We start from the raw sequence: 21,123 nt of genomic DNA, 5'->3' as shown, positions 1-21,123 counted from the left end.
GGCCATTAAAAATGTTGTGCTGATGTCGAATTAGCGAGCGCGGAGCGTAGACTGCAACTGCAACTGGCTTTATACTGGCCGCTTGCCCACCAACAAACACATAAATATATCTAATCTCACATAAAAGTAATTACTTTCAGCTGCCGTCGTTGTTGCTATCGAAAAATATTAAATTATATTGAGTGCACACACACACACACAGGCTGGCGGCAGGACATGGGATATAGGATATGCGATATGGATACACCGATATGGATACGGACCACGGCCACGGATTGTAGAAGCCGTCGACCGCAGACCATAACTATGGCAAACTACTATCCCCAATGTTTCCCTTTTGGCCCCGTCGACATATTTGCTTTTTTCTCCACATTTTTTGTGCGACTGCAGCGAAAATTCCGCGAATTTCTCGTCGCTTTTTTCCAACATTTTCCCTTTTTCACTGGATGCCAAAAAAAAGAAAGAGGAGGAAAAAATGAACAGAAATCGCGCGAGAGAAAAAACGGCATGAAAGTGGGGGACTCTTGGATATATGGACTTTGGCATAAAGTTGGCAGCGATCAAGCGATGTATACATATATGGCTTATGCGAATATATATGTTGTATACGAGTTCAGAATATTTACAAAGGAATCGGTTGACAGAAAAGTTCTGCGAAATTAACTGAAAAGCGTTACCATCGTACGCTTAATCCGGTCATACTGATTTCGAATCAAAATATCGAGAATATTGTAACTCTACTTAGAAAGAATCATAGCCATGTACTACAATCCAGAATAATTCACTTCTGAATATGGTTATTATTTTTTTTTATAATATGATGCGGTAGTATATACATCAAAACATCCATTCATTCAATTGCCACTTGATGTTATATCACCTTTTTATATAACTCAATCAAAAAGCCTGTTTTAAAACCCAGTGCTTTGAAGTGCATTCTCTGTTCGAATTAAATCTTTCCCTCTTGATTTTCACTTTGTTTTCATGGCTTTTTTTACGAGGCCTTCTCGTTTGGCCAGTTGTGTTTTGCCCATTTCTATTGGCCACGTTGACTGGAAAAGGCTGTTGGCTGAAAGCGGGCTAACTTTCCTTGCTCTTATCCGTATCCGTGCAGCTTTTTACTTTTTTTTTGCACTATCACATACTCGTACACCTCGTACACTCAAACTGTTTGTAACTTATATGGGTATTAATTTTGGTTTATGTGCAACTTGTACGCTGTAAATTCCTCCTCCTTTTTTTCTAAAGCGGATTTTTCTTTTTTTTGCCCTCTGAGCAAACGGATGGGGATAAGAGCTGCTGCCGCTCTGCCAGCACCACCAACAATAACAATTCCGGTGGAGCTATAGTCCAGGCAATGGCCCCGTTGATAAGACCAGAAAATCACAACAAGGACAACGACAACTGCCTGTGAAAACATTCGGACTGGCGCCTTTTTAATTTATATATACACAATATCTGCATTCGAATGCATGGCACAAGCACATGCGGAAAATAAACAGGTATATATATATATATATGTGGCACATATTCAGGATGTATCTCTACCCATAAGTCTTGGCAACTTGAAGTGAAAAAAGAACGGATTGCTGTCGGCAAATATACGGCAAACGAGAAAGATTCAGAAATGTGAGATAAATGTGCAAGCAGAATTTTCACAGATTCAAATATTTCGAAAATAATCGTTTGATATCTCATATTTCACAATGAAATGTTGAAAAGATCTACCGGAAATTCGGCTTTGTAGCCATCTAATCCATTTGTATATACATTTATATATCCTCATTTCCCTTTTTTAGCGCACAAGATCAAGGATCAAACGCTTACGACACTTGACAGCCAGCAGGAACCGCAAACAGCAGCTTAGGAAGGCGGTTGGGAAAAGGGGTTGCCACCGAGCAACTCTGTTGGCGACAACAACCCTGCATCCAACCCTGCACCACCCACAATAATCCAGCGACTTTCTCCAGTAGCCACTTGATGACTGCCAGCAAGTTGACACTAATCAGTTTAGCTACAGCCCGACGCAGACAACTTGATTTGCATACACAACTGTGCATGGCCGGGGGCGGGGGGATTTTTCCAAGGGGTCGGCGTGGAAAATATGGTGGAGAAATGCTGGGCTGGTGGGAAAACCACTTAAGCGGGCAACTAGCCACACCTAAACAGGCCGTCAGTCAGTTGGGACAGCAAAAAAAAGAAGAAAATAACGAAAAAAACCGTGAAGAGAAGAGAAGAAAAGTCGGGGGCTTTCCCTTAACCAAGCTCACACTTAACCCCCTTTTTTGAGCGCCCTTCCTGGCTCCATTTTATCCCCTTTATTTTCGCAGCACCCCCACAAAATGGCAGCCAAAACAGGAAGTAATCTATAGTCGCTCCGCCATTGTTTATTGTTTAATTTTTAGTCAACGTTGTTGCTGTTGCTCAACTTTTGACTCCGGCCAAGTCTCCGTTCTGGTTATGCCTGCTTCCTGTTCGTCCTGCGTCCCACGTCCTTCTTCCTACCCCAATCTCCCCTCCCCCTTAACCATCCACCCACCTCGCTCGGCGTTTTCTTTGCCTGTTTCTTCTTGTATTATTTCTATTGTTAACAGTTTTTGCATTTGCCGCTGCAAGTAGCGAAAACTTTTCACAATGGACCTTTGTTCCATACCCGCTCCACCGCTACCTCCTGGTTCCACCTCTCCACCTTAACTGCCCTGCCTTTCAACGATGCCACTTGAGCACTACAAAGCCAAAAAAAAAGCGAATGGAAAAGAGGACACTGAATGGAATAGCTGAGGGGTAGAGGAGCGCAACAGCAGGAGCAGACAAAGACGGCCCGAAATGCCAAAGACGAAGACGTTGACAACGGCGGCAGTCTTGCACCCCCAACAGCCCCAAGCCACCCATAGCTACCCATAGCTACCCATGGCTACCCATGGCCACCCACTAAACCACGCCTCCCTGAAGTCATGACACGCCCGTATCGCATTTACTTGGATTTCGCTTTATCGGAGCGGCAAGGAAAACAGCAACCCGCCGACGACGACAACAACGTCACCCAGTTTCCATGGCATCGTCATCATCATCTGGTTCTTTCCGCTCACCCTACACTGAAAACAACTTCGAGGTAGGGAACCTCTAGTTCCTATCTACACGATCCTTTCAATTTTAAATTTTTTACTCAGTGTTGTTAAGTTCTTTTCAATCGAATACTTTCATTAACTTATGTCTCTTCTTTTTGGTGCTTAAAAAATTGCGAAAGTGCGGAAGAAGAAATGTTTTCTTGGTGTCTTGGGTAAAATTCTTCTTATTTTTTAAAATGATATTTTCTTTCTTTTCCAGCAATTTTCTCTGGCCAAGGCAAATGACTTATAATTGCGTTGCGGTGTCTACAACAGCAATATTCCAGATATAATGGCAACTTTTCCAAGCAACGCTTTTCCCATTTACCAGTTTTTAACTTTAGTCCCTTTTTTTGTGAGTAATGAGGGAAAGTTTGACTAATCCCTCGGCCACTTAATTAATGCAGTGAAAATCAGTTCATTACGATGATCGGATGGCTGTCAGTGCAACCCGTTCATTAACTTAATAGGCACACTTTTTTGCCATTAATACCCACACTTTTTACACTTTTGCACAATTAATGACCATGGTTGCTCCCACATTATATAATATTTTTTTTTGGGCCCATTAATAAAATTACTCTTATGACTTATTTTAATAGCATTTTTTTAGCTCAAACCATAGAACTACCCAATATTCACACTGCGTTACTCGTTTTAGATACCCTCCCACACTTTATTTCATTTGAAGGGACTTCTGCAAGGGCATTTTATAGAACTTCGGTATGCCGAAGAAATTGTTATTGCATTGACAGTTTGAAAATATATATATACATACATATATCAACCGAAAAAAAAGAATAATTGAAATGCGGAAAACGCAAAAAGAAACGCAAAAACCTGATGGAAAAATTTGCATTAAGAATTGTTTGTAAAGAATTTTCTGTTTTTCCTTAATTATTATATTTCTTTTATAAAACTTTGATATTTTTCTTCTTTTTTCTGGTGAAGAATTTTCTGTGTTGGAACGGATGGATGTATGCGTGTGGTTGTGTGTGTGTGTGTGTGTGATTGGGTGAGTTTTATTGTATTTGGAAAACATATAAACAAATGGCTTAGACGCAGACAATTAGGACATTTAGGGATACGTTTGGGGGTTTTGTAGGGATGTTTTTTTTTTTTCGTTGTTATTTTTTTGAGTGATAACATATAAGGATATACAGATATTTTCTTTCGTTTTACTTGCATTTTTATTAGCTTTGATTGGTTCTTTCTTTGTCTTTGTTCTGCTGCTGACCTTTGGGTTTTCATTTCATTTTATTGGATGGGAAACCTATCGAGTTTCTGTTTTTTGTATACATAATTCCTTCGTTTGGTTAACAAAACATCAACAGAGATATTAATCGATACGAAAACTCATAAAGTGATTTATATTTGATGAGATTTGTTTACCATAAAAAGCTTTGATTAAAATTCAAACGAATACAACCGAAAAACGTAAAGAGATCAAGAGTTTGAGAGAGATGAGGGAAGAAATTGGTGGAGTTTCGTTGATGGAAATCAAAACATAAACGATTTAATAACGATCGGGGGCATTTTGTGATGGGTAGACATATATAGAGAATGTGAGAAAGGGTGATTTGGAGAAACGGAGAACCTCGGGAGAAATCAAACAAAATTCTGCTCGAAATGCTCACATGCCAAACTATGAGTAGAGTAGAGTAGAGTAAATAATAATAACAATAATATTTCGATGACTTTCGTGGGTAAATGGGTTAGTATGAGTGTTAAAATCGCTGGCTGATTGGCAAAAGGAACAAACACAAATCGGAAATCAAACTAAATACACATATAGACACGGTACACATAACACATACAATTATTTATCTATATATATATATATGTGGATATATATATCGAGATTTTTTCATCTTGCCCTATAAAGTATGCCAACGAAAAACGATAAAAAAAATAATGAATATGGAAAACATACTCATGATATGCATGTTATGATATGATATGTGTTTATTTTTATTTTTATTTTTTTTTTTTTTTTGCGAGTGCGTGCTGGTGTGTTGGTGAGATAAAAAATTATGAATGCATTTTTTCCGTTGTTAATTTATATTTTGTACTTTTTGTTGTCTTCACTCCTCTTGTTGTCGTGTTTTATTTACATGAATGATTTGTTGACTTTTCGATCTCTGGGTTTTGCGGTTCTCAGTTTTTGTGTGTGTGTTCAAATGTAATTTAAAATCAACAAAATGGCATTATATGCAAGCGAATGGTGCGAATGGGATAGGTGCTGGTACAATTATAATGCAATTACAGCCGCGGGGCATTTAAATGTTGATCAGGAATTTGGAAAAAAATGCAAAAGTCAATTGCAGGCGTTTCAAACGTATTTCCTTTTCTGTGCTCAATATGTCAGCACTTTGGGGTATTCAAAATGGAAGTTTTGGTTGAATTTAAATATTAGCTGATACAATTGATAACTCTGCTCTTTAGTTCTAATCTAAGTTCTTCATTTACTTCAAAGAAGATTTGGCTTGACTGCATTGACTTATAGAATTTAGAAAGGTACATTTATTTCTTAACTGGGAAGAGGAAGTGAGTGATCGAAAAAGAAGTGATGAGAGATGCCACCTACATTTGTGAACCAAAGAATCTCGTGTGTGATTTTATGGATGCATATATTTAAAAAAAAAACCGAAGGCAAACAAAACTCGATGCTTTTTGTGGATGGACAAGTGGATGCGATGGATCAATGGATCAATTGGATGCTTGGATGAGGTGAACTTAAAATTCAGAATCAACTGAAGAAGATGCGACTGTAACAAAGATTTTCGTTTTGTTTTTGTTTTCATTTTTTTTCTTTCTGGTTTGGAGTACCCAAAAAATTGTACGTCTGTGTTTCCTTTTTTTCTTTAGGTGTTTTGTTTTCGACTTACCAAGGTGTGAACGAGCTCCAGAAGAGACTACAAGTTCACGGGTTGAAACGTAGGATTTTTTGTATATTTTTTGATTTTTTTCGATTTTGATTTGCATATGGGAAATGCATTTTTTTTTTGGTGTTGAAATTTGATTTGGATTTGATTTTTTTTTGGTATTTGGTTTTGGTTTAGCACACAACATGAAGGTATCGAGCCACAGCAACAGAGTAGGACAGTACACAATTAATTGACAGGACAATAAAAAAGAAATTAAAAGACAAAAATGCGTTTCGTTAACGAATTGATCAAACTTTGATATTGCTTAACAATTGGTAATAATTTTTTTGTTTAGATTTACTTTTAGCATACCTAAGGTGGAGATTTGTACTTTCATAGCTTAGTGAACCAAAGACAAATCAAACGGAAATGGAAACCAAACGGAAATGGAACGAAAACGACACGCTGAGAAACAAGTAACGCAAAATAACACATTTGACGAACACACTTAGTCGGATGATGAGACGAAGACGAAGACAGAGACGGAGGCGGAGATCGGCAGACATCTTCGGGGCTTGACTGACATATCATCTTGGTTGGTTTAGTATGGTTAGTTGGTTAAATGCGGAACGGAACGAAACGGAACGAAATGATAACGAAACGATTGGGGGGACGGGGGAATCATCGGAACGGAAACGGAAACGAAAGAGAAACTCAAAATCAATTTCGCTCCTCGGTCATCCTCAGTTTTGGGGAATCCTCTCCTCTTGGTCTTGGCATCGGCGCAGTTCTCTTTTTTGTTTTTACTTTTTTGGGGGGTCTTCAAATCAGAATCGAAATCATAGCAACAACTCAAGAGACACGCTATATAGGTAATATATAGATACAATGACAGACTGTACTTCGCTTAAGAAACCAAACGAAAGCAAATTAAATTTAAAGTTAACTATCGGTAATGTAACTAGGTCTGTTCTTAGTTATACACTCGATCTGATCGATCACTTACTTATCGATGGAGGCCTAACTTTGAGAGATTTTTTATATCATTTGTTTTTGGTTATATTTTATATTTTGTATATATTTCTTATTTTTTTTGGGGTAAGACGAACACAAGGAGGTTTAACACTAGACAACACACATACTCAATGAAGTGCTATCATTATATATTCGCTTTTCTCATAATGTTCTCATCAAATAGTTCTGATTTTTCATTGCTCCATGTAGAGTTCGAGAGAATGAGAGAAATGAGGCGGCAAGAAAGGAATGGAAATGAAAAGGACAGCAGGATCAAGGATCCTACGACTCCAAAACTCAGGAGAATCAACCAAAGGAAAAAAATATGGTTTTTTTAGTCGAAAAAAACAAACAATGGAAATAGATATTATTTTCGGGTTTCTTTCTTTTGCGCTGGAAGTAGTCATCATCAGCGTCTGATTCTTCGCATTGGCTTGGCATTTCCCAGGCGGGCAAGAAAAGAAAAAGCTCAAACTAGGAAAATGTCATTTCGTTTTCCTCCTCTTTTTTTTTTTTGTTTTGGGAGAAATCAGGAGAAATAAGGATCCACAGAACTGATATATAACATAACGAATCGATATGGAAACGGAACGGTTGGGAAGAGAACTCAGAGGAACGAGAAAAAAGAAAACTTTGAAAATTCAACATTTTCACTTGAGATTCTCACATTCTCATCTCAATATTATTTTTTAGTGTTTTTTCTTTTTTTGTTTTCAGCGCATAAATGATAGACTCATTGAGGGGAGAGAGGCGTTCGGGATTGTGGGAATGTGAATGGGTTTAGATTTTCATTTCTTTTGCTTCTTCTTGATTTTTCTTTTTTTCGACTGATTGATTGATTGAGACTACTGGCAGTGTGTTTAGTTGAAGTTGGTATAAAACATAAACAGATTCTTTTTTTCATTTTCTTTTCGTTTTGTAAAGCATAAAGTAAAAATATTTGCATATATGTATATATAGGTGGTCAGATAGGCCATGGGTATCTAGTATCTGGTATCTGGTTATATACACATATATACGCTTCATATAGAATAAATTTGAGCTTTTTCCCTTCATTGCACCCGTAAAGCTTAAAGAATAATCACACAGAACCGAAAACGGAAAAAGTTCAAACGCAATTCCAATGAAAAATTTCTCAATCGCAGATCGAAACGTCCCTGTATATACATATGTAGATACATATATATTCAAGATATACGCGGGACACTCGCTGTCTGCAACTCAAAAACGAAACTCAAAAGATCAAACTGGAAACGAAAAAGATTTGAACTGAGGTAGGAAACTCAAGAGTCGCTCAATGGCAAGCCCTCTCATTTTATATATATATATATATATATGGTATATATATGGTCATTTTGGAATCCCTGCGCACTAAGAGTCAGACGCATACGTATATGTATATATAGGCTATACAGATATAGGGGCGCTACGAGATAGTTCTTAATTGTAGGGCGAATCACTTACTTCTCGCTGTACTCGTCCATGTGGGCGTACGACTGCACCGAGTTCTCCTCGATCAAAAATTTGACCCTCTGGTAGAAGGATGCGGTCACCGAGGGCGGTTGTTTTCGCAGCAGGACCTCCACAGGATCGTTGGACGATAGGCACATTATGTGCTCCGAGCAGGCGGGATGTGAGCAGCACTCGCTGTCAGAGCAATCGGTCATTCCATCTATATAAAATACAACATTATCAGGATCAGGATATTGAGGATTTGAAAGAATGACACCTCTATGGGTTACAACTCATTGCTATGCATTTTAAACCAGATTTCTATATTTCTTTTTCCAACTTACCGCCATCATTGTCGATATTATCCTTGCAGTTCAGCTCCAGTGCGATGGAGCAATCACTTCCAGCCCATCCTTCAATGCAATCGCAGCGATATTCGCCATTTTCCAGGGTACACTGCCCATGTCGAGAGCAACCATTTTCGCAGCCAGCTGGAGGTATTTAAGTGGTTTGTAAATTAATATGGTTAAGTCGCATATCGATGTTGCATCGTTGTGATAGCGGATGCTCTAAGTCTTGTATTTCTATTACTGAACAATATGATTTCGAGCGACTTGACACGCAATCGAATTGGCTTTTGTATGCCATTTTATTTAACGGTCTGGTATTTTTGTGCCAATGGCTTGCTGTAATTAAGAGTAAACTGTCCGGATCGAGTGGCGCTTCAAATTGAATGATAACACCCTGCCCATTGCCATTTGCACGGGTATTTCCATTTAAAAACCCAAACCCAAGCCCCAGCTACGCTGGATTCCCGTGCTCGGCGAGTCAACATCATGAATATAAAAATAATGTTGATGTTTGCTCTCACTCTCAGTGGCAGTTAACCTTTGGCAGAACACTCGGCGAAATGTTGGGCAAACATAAAAACCCAACGAAACGTAACCTAACGATAGATGATTTGGTCCCATTTTTACGTTTTCTGCCTTCCTTCTTCTTTTTTTTTTTTTTTTTGGCTTTATTTGTTTGTGCCACGACAGCATTTGACGCAAAGTTAATGTCACTTGACATGTGTCATTTGCGAAATGGGGTAAGGTAGCAGCAACGCCCTCCTTCCTTTTTGGCCCTTACACACCATTTCGATGGTAAAAAAGAAGAAAGGGGCCTGCTAACTCAGCTTCCGGCATGTTAAAAAGTTTGCGGCGCATAAAATGACTTCCCTGGTTGTTACTGCCTTCCTGTTTACGAGTAGCCCCCTCTCTTTCCGCCACCATCGTGCCGTCTCTTTCCGTTCGAGTGCGTGTTTGTGTGCACATATTGGCAATAACTTCAAGTGTTCTTGCAAATATTGAACTCCCGGGACGGCAGAAACGGGGGAATATGTCAAATCTGTTGACTGGATTAGACCTCGAACTTTGGAGAACTATAAAAACCGCGGCGAAATGGCCAACTTTACTGCATACAAACCTGATTTTAGTTGAACGAAAACCGAATAAACGGCACAAAGTTGTACTTAATATTTAAAACCACAAAAATCAATCAAAAGAACTGTCTGGACATTTTTAATGCTGAATAAAAAAAAAACACTAAGTGTTTGTTTGTTAACAACAGTTTTACAACTGAAAAATATGAAATATCTGCTACTCCCTTCGAAAATTCCGCAATATGAATGTCCAACATCGCTTTGGAAAATATTTATATAAATATAAACCGATTTACCAACCGAAATGAAATGTGAATTCATTATTAACCTTGTATTTTTTGCCATTCATTTTGCCATTACATGAATTTTTTTAATTTAGAGTTCAAGCTGCACTATTTTCTTTCTTTATTGTATTTAACACAGCAATGTCTGCCATTGGCTTTTTACCAACCATTTACAGGAACCTCCCTGTTTGGCTTTTTCGCCCTCTGCGCAGCTTATTTCCCCTCTATTTTATCACTTTCGGCGTACAAATCCCTCGTTTTTTATGCCTGGCCATTCAAAAAATTGTTGTAATCTCCCCAAACACACTTCTGCACATATTTTACAATCCATAATAAAACCCCAGCTAGCATAAAAAAAAAGAAAATGCCGGTGCAGAAAAAAAGAGAATCGGCGATGGGAAAAACATTGTAAATATTTGAATGAGACGACGGGTTATAGAAAAGGGAATAGAACTGGATGGCACGGGGTTTGGGCAACTAAATGTAACTACTACTATCAACTATGCATGGGGCTTTCGGGTGTCTGTGCACCTAGAAACTAACCATTTTGCCAACTAGGAGGGCCAATCGAGTGGAGCTTTCGGTGGCGCGTAATTCGCTGGAAATCTCTGTTTCGAATTCAATCAACTCTGCCGCATTGAAGTCGCCGTCTGAAAGGTCTAATCTGTGCAAAAACCCTCCTTTTGTATGCACCCCGCTCAGTTTTTCGTCTAATCTGCACTGTCTTCTTTTTAGCAAATTTCTAGCTAAAAAGATGATGGTAAAAATGGGACTATCAACCAATAACTATATTTAGTTGAGCAGGAAAGAAAGCTCAAAAATCTGTTGTATCTTTCGGCATATATTGTATATATAAAGCTAATCTAAAAATTGAGGTTATATGGAAATATGCCTGTTTGTTACTCATAGGCGACAACTCTGCGACAAAGTCGTTAAGTACTTTCTAAAAATACGAGGCCCTCAGTCAGACACAGATACCATATAGTATACCAGATAGCCCCCCTTTTCACTCGAATCGATTGAAAGAGTGCCGAAAGTTTCCCGGGGGACAAAAGAAGGATGGGGGGAGGGGGAACGGAGGCCACCAAGATTGCTTGTGACTCTGAATGACGTCGGAAGTTTTATTGGTTTTGCACACGTCAACGAAATGCTGATCGCGGGTAGGGGGTGGTTTTAGCCCCCCAAAAAGGGGGCTTGTAATGGCATTACATGCATGCCTGCGCTGCCGCCGCCGCCGCCAGGGGGCGCCACACGTTTGAATGTTTTTGTAACATGACTGTTTGTTTTTAAAGTTTTAATCACTGTCAATCGATAGCTACTTATCATGCTGCAGTGCCGGCTTTTCGTTCTAGGGAAAAGTCGTATCCTGCTGCTGCTCCCTGTCATTGGTGTTGTTTTTTGGTTGCGTTGCCTCAAACAACATGGTTAAGTCATGGCGGCAAAACTGTCAAACGCACTTCCAACGAAAAAAAAAAAAATAAAAGCGGGGGATATAGTAAGCAACAAATAAAGCAGGAAAATCGCAAAAGAGGGGAAAAATTCCCTGCAGTGGGGCAGGCGGAAAATCAAAGGGTTTGGAACGTTGCAAAACTGAAGTGGGTAGCAAATGGCGTAAACATGTACAAAATACTTTGGTGCATCGACTCCTGCCAGCGAAGAAAAAAGCCCGAAAAAAAATCGAGATTGATAAAAAGCACGCCAGCAACGTTGGCAAAAAAAAAAGAAACTTAAAAACAGCCACGACAGCAGCTACATTGACAGTGGGCGGGGTGGTACCGGGGGCGTGGCAGCTGCAGCAAACACTGCAATGTTGCTGTTGTAAAGTACTGCCTAGAATTCGGCAACTGCCAAAAAGGAAATTCCTAAGATATTGAAGTTGAGCTTTCATTTAACGTTTTATCATGCTATCATCATGAGTTACTGATTCTAAAAGTGGCCCTACTATGTGTACATATTTTCTTTTGAGTTTTAACACACTTTTTGTGTCAGTGTACAAATCTCGATTCTAAATTCCAGTGAACTTACGCAGTGTGCAGTGACGACCATTCCATCCTTGGGAGCAAACGCAGGTGCCATTTTTGCATTGTCCGTGTTCCGAGCAGCGGGAATCGCAGGGCAGCTGGTCACACAGGTTGCCCGTCCACCCGGAATTGCAGCGGCATTTTCCGGACTCACACACTCCGTTCCGGCCGCAATCCAAACTGCAGACGGCTGAAAAAAAAACCAAAATACAAATATTGAATCAGACATGGTTGTATTATTTTAGGAACTTTAGGTGAATACTATTAAAAAGTTCGTTTAAATATGACATTTGTCAACGATTTCCGCAGTTTTTTCTCTTTCTCTTGTAGTTCTCTACCATCCAATTTTCATAATTTTCCATGTGCGCATTTAAATTCATTAAAGCTTCTGCTCCGCTGGCTCCTTCACGTAAAGTGGCCGGAGTGAAAGGCGTTGGGGTGTTGGTAGCCATAAAAACAGCATTATAAATGTTACATTTACGTGGTGGCACACTTTGCTAACAAGACCCATACCATTTCCATCGAGCATGCCCTCGTCGCTTTTCCGTTTTTCTCCTAAAGATGTCGCTTTTTCTCGACTCGACTGCGGAATTTTCGACTGGGAATGGTCAACGGTTCTGGTTCATAAGTTGGTTCATAGGTTGCTTGTACGATTTCTTCATGGATATTGATTCAGCGAACATGACTTGGTTGGCTTAATAATATGAAAAGGTCCTGCCACTTTAAGGATTGAACAAGGAATACTGGTAACTGAAAAGCTCGCTTTAAAGTCAGTCAGCCAAAAATAACTTCATGTTTTATTTAAGCTTTATCTTGGCCAAAATTTTGAATTATTAATTTTTCATTGCATTGGTTCGGGCTTTTCTTGTTTTTCCGCTTTCCCCCCAACCAGCTTTAATTTATGGTTTAGTTCATAATCTCGTTTTTCGGGGGTTGCTTTACAAACCCATGACTTTTGTTAGCAAGCGTAAATTTATTTTATTTGCTAAAAGAAAGAGAGAGATAGAGACAGAGAGGGCGGTCGGTGGCAAAGCCAACCTGCGTATTAAATAAATAATGAATTTTTATGAGACTCTGCTTCATTACGCCGGGAGGAGTCGTCAACTTGGTTTCCCGACTGAGGTACTATATACATATATATATATATGTATCCGATATAGTATGCACCCCAGTCCGCTCATTTTCCTCCTTCTGGTGCTAAAAAGTTAAGCAAATTAGGAGTACGTGTCCTTTGGCCTTCGGTGGCATCGTAAGCCGCTTGTTTTATTGAGCCCCTGCCCCGAAATTTTCCACCGATTCTCTGCTGATTTCCCTGCTCTCAACCACGCCGGATGATTATGGACCTCGGCCGTGGACCTAATTGGAAGCTCCGGCTTTATGGCTCAGCATTCCATTCTAATTTCGGGTTTAGTTGTGGCCATAAAACATCATCATATTCGGTGGAGTGGCACCGGCTGAGTCTGGCTCCATATCAACTGACAGATCTCGTGAGTGATTGCCCTTCTATGTGCACCTGATTTTCCGACCGCCACTTTATGGCCACTCCATAAAATACCCTGTATATTAGGGGTGGACCATAGGCTACTTGCTAATCCACTCTAATTTTAGATTGTGCAGGAAAAATTGTCAGGACGTGGTAACACAAAATATCTGTTGTGAAGCTCATAGTTTGCCAATTTAAAAGTGGAATCTTTTCTTAGGTTATCCCTTTAACATTGTAACAATATATATCTAAATGAAATAATATAGTGACCCAACACTAAGTAGCGGGGTTTTCTTCATAACTTGGCCAAAAAAGATGGTAAAGCTAAAATAGAGACAGTTTTGTGCTGCTAATAAACATGCCTAACTATCCCTATCGCAATTTTTATGATTTTCGAAAATCAAATATTTTACAAATTTTCGCGTTTTTTATAAGGGGTACCATCATCAAAATTTGCGAAAAATGGCAAAAAATTTTATTTTCCAATTTGGAATACAGGTCGATAGGGAAGTTTGCTGCGAATTCAAAGAGGTATGACATTCCACTTTTGGACAGCTAGTTTTATTGCTATTGGGAAAATACTGATTATTTTTTGGGAACAAAAAAACAAAATAATAATATTGCCAAAATTTGAATATTTACATACGGGGTTTTCTCTATAACTTGGCCAAAAAATGAGGTAAAGCTAAAATAAAGACAGTTTTGTGCTGCTAATAAACATGCCTAACTATCCCTATCGCAATTTTTATGATTTTCGAAAATCAAATATTTTACAAATTTTCGCGTTTTTTATAAGGGGTACCATCATCAAAATTTGCGAAAATTGGCAAAAAATTTTATTTTCCAATTTGGAATACAGGTCGATAGGGAAGTTTGCTACGAATTCAAAGAGGTATGACATTCCACTTTTGGACCGCTAGTTTTATTGCTATTGGGAAAATACTGATTATTTTTTGGGAACAAAAAAACAAAATAATAATATTGCCAAAATTTGAATATTTACATACGGGGTTTTCTCTATAACTTGGCCAAAAAATGAGGTAAAGCTAAAATAAAGACAGTTTTGTGCTGCTAATAAACATGCCTAACTATCCCTATCGCAATTTTTATGATTTTCGAAAATCAAATATTTTACAAATTTTCGCGTTTTTTATAAGGGGTACCATCATCAAAATTTGCGAAAAATTTGAACATCTTGGATCTTCCAGGTTTCAACACAGGTGGATAGGGATTTAAGTTACGAATTCAACGAGGTATCGCAGTCCAGTTTTGGACAACTAGTTTTTAATATTTTAGCACAAAGTCTAGATAGTTTGTATCAAAAAGGATGAGCTCGTGATTTCAGTGTCCCATTTTCTTTAATATTTTGTTGTGTAAGGAAACAATAAGGGCAAACATTTTAAACACAGTTACTAGCGACTGTTAAAGACATATTAGGGTTTAAGGATTACAACTCACCTTGGGAGCAATCGGGGCCCGTCCAGTGGCGCTCGCACACACATTGTCCCGTTTCCAGATCGTAGGTTCCGTGCTCGGAGCAGCCGGGCAGGCACTGGTACACCTGCTGGTCGATCGTGCCGCAATCCTCGCCCTGCCATCCGGCCTTGCAATAGCATTGTCCGGCGACGCAGGTGCCGTGTCCGGAGCACAATGGATCCAGGCAGTCGTCTTCATATCCATCATTATCATCATCAGTGGGTGCGGAAGTGGGTGGTTGTGGTGGTGGTCAGAGGTCACAGGTCAGCATTTGGTGGTTTTTGGGGAAGAGAGCACAAATTGATTGTTAGTCAACACACAAAACAGACGAGTGGCATATGGGTACAGTGAATAATGCGTAGGATGGACATGTGTAGGCAATCTCTATCACTTTATACTGACTATTTATAGTGGAAATTCAATTATATTATGTTTAAGTAATATATTTTCTAACAATAATTCTTAGCCCTGTTTCTATCAGCGAGTTTCTACTGTTTTTAACGGGGAAAAAAAGAGTTCAGGGGCAGTAAGAGCGGAAATGTATATGTATATATATTTGGAGGGGCAGTGAAATCGTGACAGTCGTGGCTAAACAAAAGCTTTCCGCCATGAAGGACTCTTCCCCTCTCGCTCCATCTCTTTCTGGGTGCCTCCCTCTCGCTCCCTCCGGCACGCATACATGCACACATGACATGATTAGTATGTTGGACACGTACAAAAGTGGTCATTAAAATGAAATTCCAGTTTAGTTCAAGTTGGTAATTTTGCGCAGTTGTTGCAATTTTTCTTTTGGCCCGCTTTGTTCAGCTTTTGTTTGTTTTTTTCCCGTTCGTAATTTTTTTTTTGCTTGGCTTTTGGCCATGCTTTTCCGCCCGCCCCGCCCACTTTTCCTGTGGCCTCCTGGTATTTTACTTTTCCCTGCATGTGTATGAGAAATATGCTTCCAACATATAAATTCGATTTTATACGTTTTATGTGTTTTATGTTTGCTCAACGGGCTTTCGTTCTTTTTTTCCCCGTGTCTTAGTTTATTTTTTGTTTGTTTGGTCCTGTTTCTGTTTCGGATTCTGTTTGTTGTTTGTCCTTGTTTGTTATCACATGCCAAGAGTCCGATGCTCACACATACAGGCAAACTCAGTGCGTTGTTGCATATTTCATAAGTCATTTTTTGAGCCATTCTGCCATGGGGTATATTGCTTCTACGGAATTTACTTTCAGATCCATAATTCAAATTCATCAATATTTTTAGAATGCCGGTTTGCGATTTCTTTAAGTTAAATATATTTGTGCCTTGTTCGTACAATATTCGACAACTTTTGGCTGCATCCTAAAATTCGCTTCGATTTTAGTGTCTGCTTTAAGGCTAATTCAAAGTTATTTGACCAAAAAAATAAAATATGTATAAATAAAATGAAAAACAAGGCAAAAATTGTTGGCATTTCTTTGCCTTTCCCTTTGTCAATTTAAGGTCCACACACAAAAAGCGAGGACAGAATATTTTTGGCCAAAAGAAGTGCAGACGACGGTGTCGTCGGCATAATAACTGATATATTTTGGCATCCACTTTGGGCCAGCCACCCGCCCCGTTCATCCGCCCATCTCCGCCCACTTGTCCTTGTCCGCTGGCCTTATCGGCCAGTGTCAACATGGCCCGGAACCGAGAGGCTGGCTCCAAATTGCAAACAAGGCAAATAAATAATTTTAGCATTTTTATGCCAAGTCAGCAGAAAGCTCACATTCGCCAGACACCAAAAAAAAGTGAGTCTCTTATCTTTCTATTCCACCTATAGTCTAAAAGTTTTCAGCAAATACATTATCTATTCCACATTTTTTGCACAAGGCCTTAAAAAGTATGCTGACTTTTTTAAAGTGAACTAATGCAATAATATCTTTATCTAGTAATATAATATTTAACATCTTGTTTTCCTGATATTCAAGGCATTTTCCATTAGTTTATTATAATTTTTTTAAGTGTATTTGTGGGCTAGTCCTTGACACTTACGTTGATCGCAGTAGGGTCCTTTCCAGCCGCGCTCGCAATGGCACTCGCCCTCGATGCAGCGTCCGTGGCTGGAGCAGTTGGGCACCTCGCACTCGCCCACCGGAATGTCGCACTCGGCGCCCTTCCAGCCCTCCTCGCAGTGGCACACTCCTCCGCCGTAGTGTCCATGAGCCGAGCACAGAACCGGACAGACGCCTGGAAGAGCAGAATGGAAAATGCGGTGAGAACAAGGGGAATTAATAAGGGAACAATGGTTCAAGGGCCAAAAGCTGAACCAAAGTGATATTTGAAGAGTATATTCTTGGCCAAATTAGTATGCTCTTAAGCATTACTTACTCTTGGAGCAGTCCACGCCCTGGTAGCCATCGATGCAGTCGCACTTGCCGAGATAGCAGCTTCCCCTGCCGGAGCAATCGTTGGGGCATGTGGTACTGACGCCCTCGGCCTCCTCGGCCAGCAATGATACGGAATGGGCCACCAGTTCGTCATTGTAGACGGATATGAACCACAGGCCGGTGTCCAAGTACTGCAGCAGGGATACGTTCACCGTCATGGCATCGACATCCAGAGCGGGAAGGCCATCGCCAGCGGATCGTTTGTTCACCCAGTGGCTCTGGGGCTTGCCAATCCGCTGCAGATGCTGTTTGGCCGTATCGAGGGGTGTCTCCACGTCGTACGATTCGCTGGAGTCGAAACTGCGGCTCTCGTCCTGTTCCGAGTCCTGATCCTGAGCCGATTCCGCACTCTGGTCCTTGTCCTGGCGATACAGCTCCACATCTTGCCCAGTTGTGGTGGCATTGGCGGAGCTGCGTCGATGTCTCAGGTGGCTATCCAGTCGTCCGCCCTTGATGAACTCCACAAAATCGTGTTGCGTCACCGAAGGCGCCACATTGCGGCGCGAATAGACCGCAAAATGTGCGCCCCAGGGCAAAGTGAAATTGAAGCGAATGAATGCGGGATGTTTGTTGCGGAATTCCAAGGTCCAAAACTGGTAGGCGGGTATGGTGGCATGGTAGGCCTCGTTGAACTCCTTCAGCTCTACCACACCGCCCAGTTGCGGCTGCAGCGCCTGATGGTGGTGTCCATTCAAGCCGCCACCCGGTTGCTGCATCAACTGGCCACCCAGTCCGCCATTCAGTCCACCATTCATCATGCCACCGCCGCTCAGGCCAATCCCGCCAACGCCACCGGGCAGTGCGCCACCGTAGGTCAGCTGGTGGTGATCCTGCAGATGGGTATTGGTCGCGTCCAGCGGTGTCAGCGGCTGGTTGATCGAGTGCGGCTGCTGCTGCTGCAGCAGCAACTGCTGCTGGATGCCCGAGTTGCTGCCTCCGCTGCCCGCCGACGGGTTCATCAGTCCGTGTCCATTCTGGCCGTGGTCCGAGGTGCTGGTCTGGATCGATTCCTCCGTGGGGAAGGCCGTGACCACGCCCTTCTCATTGGACTTGGCCAGTCCGCCGCGCAGATCGTGGGGCTGTGACTTGACGTCCTGGACTAGGATGCAATTGGTGCTGTCCATGTTGGGTTTCATCGAGCTGACAGCTGCAAGAGGCAAGGAAAATTGCATTATTTTTATTGTTTAGTTTATTGAATATTTAACGTGCTCAACTAGTAAGATCTTACAGATATAACTTATTGAGTGCATGTAGGTGTTGTTTCATCTTATCTGCCGACAGAAAGTGCAATTAAAGCTTTTGAGATTATGGGACACATCGCTCGTTCGGAATACCCAAGCAAACTATATCCTTCTGTTTTTGGCTGTGCCCCTTGGCTGGATTTTCGATTCGGCTTGGCCAAATGTGCGCCCATAAATCGAAAGACAGAGAGGGATATAGCCAGCCGGTTAGCTGGGTGAGCGGGGAGTGGGAAGGGTAAGCGAGATGGCCACAGTGCTGGCCATAAATCTGGTCCTCATGCTGCCATTTTGGCCAAGAGAATCGCAATAATGTCTTCTGTGGTGCTGTAGTTGGTGGCTTCAGCTGCTGCACCGCCCTGTTTTTCACACATAAATTTTGGCATCATATTTTAACGCCATATTAATATGCACACGAGTATAAATCAAAAACTACTGCCGCCCTCTCCGCTGACCCCTTGACCCTTGCTCACACACGCACACGCTCAGACACTTACACACTAACATACACACACACAGACACAAAGTGGCCGTTGTTAACACGTTTGCATTTTGCTGCTGGAAAACGGAGCGGAAAAAAGGACCCCTCCCGGCTATCGTTTATCGATAACTATGGCCGGCGATTTATGGCCATTGGCAGTGGGAATGCGGCGCCAGCAGGTCCTGGCCACCAGGACATCGAGAAAGGAGGGCAGGCGAATGATTGAAGGACTCGCTGGAACGCACAGCTTGGGCGAACAAGGGTTAAACAAGTCTGGAATGAGCGCTTCCCACGGCAGAACGATAACTACAGGCTTGGTCTTAATCTTTCCTTAAACTATTATTTCGTTAAACTATATAAGATTCTAGATAAAATATGCTACTTCATTTTTCTAACATTTTTACAGATCGAAAAATAAGTTCTAACATAAATAGCCGGAACTTGCAATAATCACTTTGCACATTAGAGCGAAATTCCGTAGAAACTAAATCCCGTGCGAGCAATTAACCTTGCCACATTTATATCGATTGAAATTATGTTAATGGGGCGCATTATATGGACGCCACATATACGAGCATTAGTGTGTGTACAGTGCGGACTGCCACAAGCAAACGTTTTGGGGACGAGAGAGCGTGTGGATCATAAATATATGAGTAATGGCTGCAAATGCTGTCGGTTTGCTGGCTTGTTGTTTATTCTTAGCCCAATTCCAATTCGGGACACTTGACAGGACACACAAAACATTTCGTTGACATGTAAACTAATGCACCCCATTTCCATCGATAAGCTGGTCAGAGTCCTATGAGAAGGAACAATGTATACTTATATATATGGCGGGTATCATTAATAAATTAAGAGCTCGGCCCAGTTGGTTCTATTAAGTTAACAAGCTTTTCATTCGAGTGTCCTGTCAGCCCCGCACCATCGCCAAATACAGGACCCTCGATGGTGGAAGGCTTCCTTGAAATTGGTTGGGTTTCCCTTCCCCTTGATTCGATTCGATTCGATTCGGGTTTCCTTCACTTCGCGTTGTTTTTCGTTCACCAATTAAATTTGATTACAATTTGTTGCCCCATACCGAGACACCCACCCAACTTACATCCATCACCACCCCCACGTTTTACTCACGCTAATGGTTATTTAGTTGGTTTTTATATTCCTCAAGTGGAAGCCAAGTAAACGTGGTATAGATTTTATTTCAGCTCTGTAAGTCAAGTAGCAAACACGGAGAAAATGTTGGGAACAATATAAAAAAGACCTTATGATGTGATGTGCATAAATCTATACTTTCGATGGAGAAGCAAAGTATTATAGTATTATAGACATTTTGCCAACTTGTATGCTGACGCTCTAGGTAGACAAATCTTGTTTAGAAATCACACTTGATATGATCAAAAATTAATTACCAGCTGATAGTTTTTTTTTTGTTTCTTGCTCATCAACATTTGTGCTGCACATCATTAGTGTGACACATGTCGCCCAGGTTTTTCCTCAATATTCATGCCCTCACTAATTTATTTCTTTAAGCATTTTCCTAATAAACCCCATCCATGTGGGTGGGCGGGTGTTGTGGGTGTTGTGGCACTCCCTTGGCTTTATTTTTAGACCCACTCGAGTTCTGCTCCAGTTGCTGCTGGCTCAAAGGGTGTGCAACGGATGTGTTCGATTAATTATTTCCGCCCTTCGTCCGGGAAGTGGGCAATAAACTTTAGAAGGAGCAGAAGCTCCACTTTCGAATCCTGGGCGTCGTCATGAATAAAAGAGTTCTTGTCTCGTTCTCGTTCTCGTCCACTTTCTTCTGTCCTCCCGCCTAATGAGACACATCGTCAGGCGTTTTGGACCAGGACCAGGACTAGGACGACTAGCACTAATTGCTCCTG

General features: G+C 41.0%; 1 protein-coding gene across 3 annotated transcripts in view; it reads right to left on the bottom strand.

Annotated features, from left to right (window-relative positions):
* Window positions 1-21,123, bottom strand: part of LOC6620202 (teneurin-a) — a 195,902-nt gene that overhangs the window by 29,119 nt on the left and 145,660 nt on the right. For 2 of the 3 annotated variants that reach the window (XM_032726421.1, XM_032726422.1), the window contains 7 exons: window positions 17,466-18,671; window positions 17,130-17,324; window positions 15,110-15,319; window positions 12,173-12,358; window positions 8,785-8,931; window positions 8,453-8,660; window positions 5,996-6,022 (listed from right to left, as the gene is read on the bottom strand). In XM_032726421.1, coding sequence (XP_032582312.1) covers window positions 5,996-6,022; window positions 8,453-8,660; window positions 8,785-8,931; window positions 12,173-12,358; window positions 15,110-15,319; window positions 17,130-17,324; window positions 17,466-18,671 — 2,179 coding nt within the window. The remainder of the gene's footprint in view (window positions 1-5,995; window positions 6,023-8,452; window positions 8,661-8,784; window positions 8,932-12,172; window positions 12,359-15,109; window positions 15,320-17,129; window positions 17,325-17,465; window positions 18,672-21,123) is intronic. The other variant, XM_032726423.1, reaches the window with a different exon arrangement.

This window comes from Drosophila sechellia, chromosome X (assembly GCF_004382195.2).
Source record: "Drosophila sechellia strain sech25 chromosome X, ASM438219v1, whole genome shotgun sequence".
In the NCBI taxonomy this organism is placed as follows: Eukaryota; Metazoa; Arthropoda; class Insecta; order Diptera; family Drosophilidae; genus Drosophila; species Drosophila sechellia.
Note: the sequence above shows the minus strand (reverse complement) of the source record. Positions and strands in the feature narration are given on the sequence as shown.